Genomic DNA, 8,695 nt, shown 5'->3' with positions numbered 1-8,695 from the left:
GGACACGGGTCTGTGCCAGCAATGAGCCAGTGGTCATTGTCACCATTGTTACTATTTGGGGGAAGGAGAACAGGACAAGGCACAGGGGCCCAGTGGCTCTCTGGAGGTCCCTCTCAGGCCACAGGCCACATGGGTCCACATCAGTCCACACCCCCTCCCATCCCACCCACCCTGGCACCACCTACCCAGGGCATATGCCAGGCTGCTACCTAGGGTCTCATGACTTCCTCTCAAACTCTTTGTCACTGAATCTGTGTCTCTGTCCTCCCCTTCTCTGTATCATCTTTGTCTCCCTTCTCAGCTTTTCCACCTATGTCCTCGGCCTCTGTCGCTTTCAGGCTTTATCTTGCACCTTCTGTCCATCTCTGCCTGTCTCCCTTTCTCTTAGCCGCTGTCTGCCCTTCACTGTTTCTGGCCCTCTCTGTGAGTCTCTCACCCTCTGTCTCTCCTTCCTTTCTGTGCCCTCTCTGTCTCCTTCCATCTACGTCTCTTTCTGTCTCTTTCTCTATTTATCTGCATCCCGTCATTCCCATCTCTCTACCTCTCTCCCTTCTCTATCCCTCCCTCCTTCCTTTCCCCCACTTTATCCTATTCAAGGACTTGCAGAGGAACCAACCCCTAGTCCCACCTGTTTCCCGCCTCCAAAGCCGCATGGCGGGCAAGAAGTTGAGGCCACTGTCCCTGGGTACCCCCCCAGCTCCGCCCCCCACCCGAGCCCAAGACAGCCTGTTACCACCGCGGAGCCAACAGCCACGCTGGCCTCCATCTGATAAGACTTATCTGCTGCCCCAGGGCAGGCCAGAGCTGGCGTAAGCCCCAGTGGGGCGCTGAGTGAATGTGCCTCTGCTTCCCGCCAGTCTTGGCCTGATCCCTGGGGTGGGCCTGGGTCCTGAAGATGTCCCACCAACATCTTGATTCAAATTCCCACCAAACCTCTTTGAGCCTCATTCTTGTCACCTGCAAAATGGGTACAGTCACAGCCCTTCGCTCCCTTTGGCCAGGAGGACACATACACAAGGGGCCAGCCCTCACCTGGCTAGGCACACAGTAGGGGCTTTACGTTTGTAAAACTCACTGAAAAGCCCAGCTGGGTCATGAAACCATATCTGCTATTTTCATTTTATCTTGCTTTCAGCCCATTTTTGTTTGACTGGACACTGAAGCCCACAGAAGCCCAAGTCAAACAGGGTCCAAGAATCTACAGGGTGGGCCGGTGGGGTGGAAGAAGGCCTCACTGCCCAAGAGGTGCCCCACCAGTAGGGGGCCCGCCCCCTCCCCTGGCCTGCCCCACCCACTGGGGCACCAGCCACTCCCTGGAGAGGAGGGAGGAGGGAGAGGGGAGGGAGGGAGGGAAGGAGGAAGGGAGCCTCAAAGGCCAAGGCCAGCCAGGACACCCCCCGGGATCACATTGAGCTCGTCACATCCCCAAAGCAGCTGAACCCTCCGCACCAACCAGCCCAGGTCAGTCTCAGCCCCCTAAGAGCCCCCAGCAAGGCAAACCCTGGGCCTGCTGCCCCTTACTTCAAGGCTACTCCCCCAGCCTGCTCTAGGCTCCCCAACCCACCACTGGTCCCCAAAGTGTCTACCACCCCTGAATCCCCTGACAGCTCTTCTAGACCACCTCTATCTTTCCAACCCCCATCTGTACCCCAAATCTGCCCCCTAAACCCAATTCTCTCTGCCCTGACTCCCATCCACTGCTTCCAAGATATTTATGCTCTCCTGATCCGTTAACTCTGCCCACCATGCTCCATCTCTGACCTGCAATATGCTTTCATCTCACCAAATCCTAACCTCTGCCCCAAATATGACTTTCTCTAACCCAAACTTGTCTCTGAATTCACCACAAAGGCTCACTTTTGTGCCCCCCCAACACACATACCTATTTCTGCTCTGAAGCCCCTGCCTACTCCACAACTCCCCTGTCTCTGCCCCTAATTCTCTCTCTGACCTCCCAAACCTGTCTCTGGACTGCCAAACCCTAGCTCCACGCTCTTAACCCCATCGATGCCTCTCAAATCCCATACTTGTTCCCTGTGACTTCTCTCTGATGCCCTAAAACCATTTCTCTCTCTCAACTCCTTGCCTATGCACAAAAATGTCTTCATCACTCCAAACACCAAGTCCACCCCTTCAATCTGTTCTGTCACATGAATCCTCCTGTCTGCCTTCTCTAAACCCCATCTTAGCTTCCCGATATTTCTCTGTCCCCCTAGGTGCCCTCTCTGGCCCCCAATCTTTCTTCACTCCAATTGTATCTCTATTCTCAAACTCCTCCTGTGCTCCCATAAGCCCATAAGCCATCTCTAGTCATCAGACACACCTCTGCCTGCCTATCATAACTCCATCTCCGCTCCAGCAAAACCCTTGGACCCTCACACTTTTCTATGACTCTCAGAATCCACCCCAACCCCTAAACTATAGCTCCAACTTCTCAACTTTCTCTCTCTCTCTCAAACTTTGCCTCTGATCCCCAACCCTGTTTCTGCCTTCCCAACTTATTTCTGATCCCAAAATGTGACTTTTCAAGCAAACCTTTCACTGCTTCTTAAACTCACATTTGTTTACCCCAAACTCCAGTTGTTCCCCAAACCCCTGACTCCTTAACCCCATATCTAATCCTCAAACTCCATCTCAGACTCTCCCAAGACTCATCTGCCCCCAGATCCCATCTGTACTCCCTTCAGTCCCAAGGGACCCTCCCTTGAGGGCTGGGGTGGGGATGTTACCTGGGGTGAGGGGCTGGACTGAGGGAAAGCTGAGGGCCGGCCAGCTGCCTGCCACCCGTTGGGGCAGCACTTACTCTAGTGGGGCAGCTGATAAGGAGTTTTCATATCCCCCAGCCTCGAGATAAACTTTATCTCTGTCCAGAGAGTGATAACTGGGGGGGGCGGGGGGAGTTGGGTCCCTGCCACAGAGGGGTGGGCAGTCCTGGACCTGCCAAGGTACAAGGTGTAGGGACAGGGGCAGTGGGGTTGGAAGGAGACTGGGGTGGGGTGCTGGTGAGGAGAGGATGAGGGGATAAAAGAACAGTGGTTAACAGAGACAAAAAGAGTAAGAAACAAATCGAGACAGAGAAAAAGGAGGAAAAAAAAGTGAGATGGAGAGGGAGAAAAGGAGCAAAATACAGAGACATGAAGAGAAAGAAGAAAAACAGAGACTCAAAGGAAGAGTAAGAGAGACGGAGAGACAGGAAAGAATGGGAGATTCGGGAGCAGAAAAGGAGAGTGAGACAGAAATGCAGAGAGAGACTCACAGATAGAATCATGGCGAGACAGACAGGAAAGAGATGGAGTTGGAGATGAGGAGGCAAGACACTGTTCCCAGAGAAGACAGAAGGCGGCCCAGGGCCTAGAGAAGGTTGATGGTGGGTACAATGACAGGCCTGTCTGTTTCCTAGCACAACCCCAACCCAGGGCCCAGCTGTGAGCCTGTCTACATAGGCAATACAATGGGTCACTTAGGCAGGGGAAGGTGGTCTTCTTTATCTCTGTCACTTCACCCTACAGACAGGGAGACCAAGGCCTTCAGATTCACAGGGCAAGTCAAGGGTAACAGTAGGTTTCCTGACTCCTCAACTGGGGTTGTGTGCAAAAGGGTATGATTAGGGGTATGGGAACATTTTAGAAATACATTAAAATAAGGCCAGAGGACCCAGAGAGAAACACGAAGGAAGAGACAAACAAGCAGAAAGTGACAGAGCAGGAGAGATATACAGACATTCAGAGAGATGAGTGGAGAAGGAAAAAGAGAAACAGAAAAATATAGAGAGAGCAAAGAAAGAGATAAAAGAGAGATAAAGATGGAAAGAGAATCAGAGACATGGGCAGACAGACAAGGGGAGGAGGAAAAACAGACATTTATAAAAGCACAGAGAGAGCAAGATGAATCATGGTAGCATAGAAAAATGGGAGGGAAATAGAGAGCCAGACTTGACAAGAAGCAGGGTAGGGGAAAAGAGACACAGGAGACAAGAGATACACACAGAGAAGAACAGAGGCAAAGGGGCAAAGATCCCTGTCAGCACCTCCTATCCAGCAGATGGGGAAACTAAGGCCTGGGCATGTTGGGGACTGAAGGAGCTGGAAAGCAGAACTATGGCAGACCTCTCCAGAGGACACGGCACAGGCAGAGGGAACACCTCCCACCTGTCCCCCTCCTCAGAGGAAGCCACAGGCCTTGGGGTGATTTCAAAAGTTGGGCGGGGATGGCAGAGATAAGCAGTGGGGGTACTGACCCCCCCATGAAATAGGGAGGAACTGAGGGGGCCCTCTGTCTGCACACTCAACGGAGGTGGAGGAGGGGAGAGTCAAGCCGGAAACCATGGGGTTTCTGAGAAAGTCAGAAGGCAAGATGCAACAGATAGGGATGAAGTTGGGGAGACAGGAGGCTGAACCCCAAGGTCTGGGGAATGACCAAGGAGTTCAAGGGACTCTGGTTCTGCAGCTCAGCCCACCCCACCTACACACTCCTAGGAGGGTGAGGGGGTGGAGATAGAGGGAGAAGAGAAAGTGGAGGAGGAGGAGAGGAGAGAATGAGGAAAAGGAGAAAGAGATGAACAGAAAGGGAGGCAAAGGAGAATGATGAAGACAGAAGAGGGGAGGGGAGGACAAAGGAGGAGAAGGAAAGAGGAGTGAAGCAGTTGTTGAATGGGGAAGGGGGGAGGCTAAGAAAAGCGGAGGGAGAGGAGGAAGAGACAGAAGGAGAGAAGAGATAGGGGACCAGGGAGAAAAGGACAGGGAGAGGAAGAGGAAGAAGGGAAAAAGAGAGAGCAGGGAGGAAGGAAGGAGGAGGAAGAGCAGAAAGTGAAGGAAGAGGGGGAGAGGAGGAGAAAGAAGAGATGGGGAGAGAAAATGGAGAGGAGACAAAACAGAAGAGGAGTAAAAGGAGGGTGTGAAGGAGAGAAAAGGAGGAGAGGAAAGATAAGAGGAAGAAGGGAAAAGGGGCAGGACAGGGAGTAAGAGAACTGAGTGGAAGAAAAGGGAGAGATGAGGGTGGACAGAGGAGGCAAGAGGAGGGTACTAGGGAGGTGGAAAAGGGGGGTAAGAGGACTAAGGGAATGGAGTGGGAGGAGGGAGAAAGGAGGAAGAGAGGGGAGAGGGGGGTTTCTGTGTCTGAGGACCCCTCCTGTCCTCACAGGTCAAACCCCAGAAGCCCCATGGAGTTCCCTGGCCTCGGGGCCTTGGGGACCTCTGAGCCCCTACCCCAATTTATGGACCCTGCCTTGGTATCTTCACCACCAGAATCGGGGGTCTTCTTTCCCCCCGGGTCTGAGGGCTTGGATACAGCAGCCTCCTCCACTGCTGCCAGCACCGCCACAGCTGCAGCTGCCGCACTGGCCTACTACAGGGACGCTGAGGCCTACAGACACTCCCCAGGTAACTTCTTTGGGTGGCTATCTTGGCACTGGCTCTGTGCTGTCAAGGTTGCCATGGAGACCCAGAGTCAATTGACTTAAAAGAGTCAATTCTGGAAAATGAGATAAGGCTTCACATCTCTGTGCTGACTCCTAGTCAAGTCCAGAACTGGGAATGCCATTGCTCCCCAACCTGTCCTCTTGGGGTAGCCATACCAGGAAGCAATGATGGAAGTAGACAGTGGCTGGAGTTGCCAGGTAATATATGGGGCTCCAAATCCCAACAAGTCATCCTCAAAGCTCATTTGGAAATGTTGGAGGTCAGGGACAGAGCAACCACTAGCAACCACAGGGCCCAGACACTGGAGTCACTCAAACGCCAGCAGTTCTTCTGGTCACCTGTTCAAAGCATGGAAACTTGGTCACTATATTGAGGCTCTTGGGCATCATTAGACCCTGAAAGTAAGATGAATTTAGACTGATTGTTTCTCTTTCCTCTTTCTTTCCCATACCCCCATAGTCTTTCAGGTGTACCCACTGATCAACTGTATGGAGGGGATCCCCGGGGGCTCACCGTATGCTAGCTGGGCCTATGGCAAGACTGGGCTCTACCCTGCCTCAACTGTGTGCCCCACCCGTGAGGACTCCTCTCCCCAGGCCTCAGAAGATCTGGATGGGAAAGGGGGAAGCAGCTTCCTGGAGACTTTAAAGACGGAGCGGATGAGTCCAGACCTCTTGACACTGGGGACTGCACCACCTTCATCAATTCCAGTCCCTAGCAGTGCCTACGGGGGTCCTGACTTTTCTAGTACCTACTTTTCTCCCACTGGGAGCCCCCTTAATCCAGCACCTTATTCCTCCCCTAAGCTTCGTGGAACTCTGCCCTTAACCCCCTGCGGTGAGGTTCTCAAAAAGGGACTGGGAGGTTGAGGCTGGTGGGGGTGACCAAGGGAGAGCTGGTCTGAGACTAACTCCTTCCTCCCCTCTGTCTACCCCACCAGAGGCCAGAGAATGCGTGAACTGCGGAGCAACGGCGACACCATTGTGGCGGCGGGACAGGACAGGCCACTACCTGTGCAACGCCTGTGGCCTCTATCACAAGATGAATGGGCAGAACAGGCCTCTCATCCGGCCCAAGAAGCGCCTGGTAACACCAAGCCCTGCCATCCCTGCTGTTCTCAACCTTCACAGAAATCCCAGTCCTGATGACCTATAAGAACCCACACGCTCCGCTCCTTCCCCATCCACCAGCTGTGTACAGTGCCTCTTATCCTTGACCAAACCTAGGCTACAAGCAGGAATTCTATCCTCTCCCTGCACTTCTCTTCCTTTGCATCACACTGGGATCACCTTGGGGCACTTTGAACCACTAGGGATTGAGACCCTCCTCAGATGTGTTGGTTGAACTGGCTGGGATGCGGGGGAATCATGATTACTTCTAATTCCCATAATGATTCCAGTGGATGGCCAAAGTTACATGCAAATTGTGTAGCGCCCCATAAAATACCCCCAATGCCTATCCTGGCAGGGAGGCCCTCTCCTTACCCACACAGAAACCCTAGCCCTTTCCCTGAAGCAAACCCTGCCCTCATACTGACCCTCACCTCTTTGGTCCTCCACCCGGCAGTGTGTCCATACTTACTTGCTCCCTCCCCCAGATTGTCAGCAAAAGGGCAGGGACCCAGTGTACCAACTGCCAGACTACCACCACGACACTGTGGCGGAGAAACGCCAGCGGGGACCCTGTGTGCAACGCCTGCGGCCTCTACTACAAACTACACCAGGTGACCTGGGGCCCTTGGAGCCTCCCTCCTCTCCTTCCTCCCATTTCCCTTCCTTCCCCTCCACCCTTCCCTCTTCCTTTCTCCATTAGATATTTTCTTCCTTCCTCCTCCTTCACCCTTCCTCCACCCCCCACTCCCTCTCACCCCTCCACCCTCTCTCCTGATTCCCACCTGTCACCTCCTCCCTAGGCCATCAGCTAATTTCCACTCCCCTGCCCTGCCCTAGACCAGGGGCAGCTCCCATCAACCTGAGAGGCTTTCCCAAACTCACAGCCTGAAAACTTCAGGATTCTTGTCATATCAGGGTCACATTCCCTAATCCTTGAATAAGTTCTCTGTTCTTAGAAGTGGGGTGAATTGGTCATCCCTGGAGGAGTCATAGAGCAAGATGTGGAGCTGGGAAACAGCCATGGCCTCCCTCTTGGCAGGTGAACCGACCACTGACCATGAGGAAGGATGGTATCCAGACTCGAAACCGCAAGGCATCTGGGAAAGGGAAAAAGAAACGGGGATCCAGCCTAGGAGCTACAGGAGCAGCAGAAGGACCATCTGGCGGCTTCATGGTGGTGGCTGGGGGCAGCAGTAGTGGGAATTGTGGGGAGGTGACCTCAGGCTTGACATTGGGCCCACCTGGTACTGCCCATGTCTACCAAGGCCTGGGCCCCGTAGTGCTGTCAGGGCCTGTCAGCCATATCATGCCATTCCCAGGACCCCTGTTGGGCTCACCCACAGGCTCCTTCCCCACAGGCCCTGTGCCTCCCACCACCACCACCACTGTGGTGGCCCCACTCAGCTCATGAGAGTCCAGAGCATGGCCTCAGGGCAGGGTCTGGTGTTCCCTCCCCATTTCTAGCCAGCAGTGTGTCCTATCCAACCTTCTGGGACCCAGAAAAACCTTGGGCTGGACCTTCAAAGCTTCCGTAAAATAAAACCGCCAGAGTCCTGAAAATGGAGGTGTGAGTCTGTGTGGGACTGGGGTGTGTGTATGTATCTGTGTCCACAATTATTTCATGACACTGTGAGCTGCCATGTGTGACCATGGGAGATGGCACATGGGGCTTCACAGTTGTAATGGTATATGTGAAACCAAGTGTGACAGCGTCCAGGTGGTACGAGATAGCACGTGCACCGACACATCATGGTGGGAGCCAGTGTGCAACGGGCAATAGGGATGAGGCTGTGTGACATGACGTGTGTGACTCCAGGTTCCCCTGAAAGGCCGGGCAGGGGTGAATGTGTGAAGTATGTGGAAGTGTGTCAGCGGCATCATGTGCTGAGTAAACGTGTGGGGTTGTGCACCAGTGGGGTGATCTTTGATACAGCATGACGGCATGTGCACTGGGCACAGAAGTGGATCCATACACATTTCGGAACATTGAATAAGAACTGTTATATGATGGTGTGTGAGGCACAGCAGTGGGACCGTGAGGGTCTGAGTCTTAGAATGTCTTTGTGGGTCTGGTGACAACAGTATTTCCGTGCAAGTCTGTATGTGTCTGAGCATATCGTGTGGCGTGGGCCATGTCCCAGTGTCTCCGAGTGGCTGACAACGTAT

At 53.5% G+C, this 8,695-nt stretch overlaps 1 protein-coding gene across 2 annotated transcripts; it reads left to right on the top strand.

Moving 5' to 3' along the window:
• Nucleotides 1–1,370: 1,370 nt before the first annotated feature.
• GATA1 (GATA binding protein 1) lies at nucleotides 1,371–8,089 on the top strand. Of its 2 annotated transcripts, XM_042241552.2 has the most exons (6): nucleotides 1,371–1,461; nucleotides 5,140–5,378; nucleotides 5,877–6,254; nucleotides 6,358–6,503; nucleotides 7,015–7,140; nucleotides 7,569–8,089. In XM_042241552.2, exons 2-6 carry the CDS (start codon nucleotides 5,159–5,161, stop codon nucleotides 7,938–7,940), a joined length of 1,242 nt encoding a protein of 413 aa, XP_042097486.1. In that variant the 5' UTR covers nucleotides 1,371–1,461; nucleotides 5,140–5,158; the 3' UTR covers nucleotides 7,941–8,089.
• Nucleotides 8,090–8,695: the final 606 nt, after the last annotated feature.

The sequence above is a fragment of the Ovis aries genome, chromosome X (assembly GCF_016772045.2).
Source record: "Ovis aries strain OAR_USU_Benz2616 breed Rambouillet chromosome X, ARS-UI_Ramb_v3.0, whole genome shotgun sequence".
Classification (NCBI taxonomy): Eukaryota; Metazoa; Chordata; class Mammalia; order Artiodactyla; family Bovidae; genus Ovis; species Ovis aries.
Note: the sequence above shows the minus strand (reverse complement) of the source record. Positions and strands in the feature narration are given on the sequence as shown.

Coding starts and splice junctions, on each gene's coding strand:
- GATA1 (XM_042241552.2), top strand. CDS start 5,159: ATGGAGTTCCCTGGCCTCGGGGCCTTGGGGACCTCTGAGCCCCTACCC. Junction 6,255..6,357: donor TCTGCCCTTAACCCCCTGCG/GTGAGGTTCTCA, acceptor CTACCCCACCAG/AGGCCAGAGAATGCGTGAAC. Junction 6,504..7,014: donor TCCGGCCCAAGAAGCGCCTG/GTAACACCAAGC, acceptor TCCCTCCCCCAG/ATTGTCAGCAAAAGGGCAGG.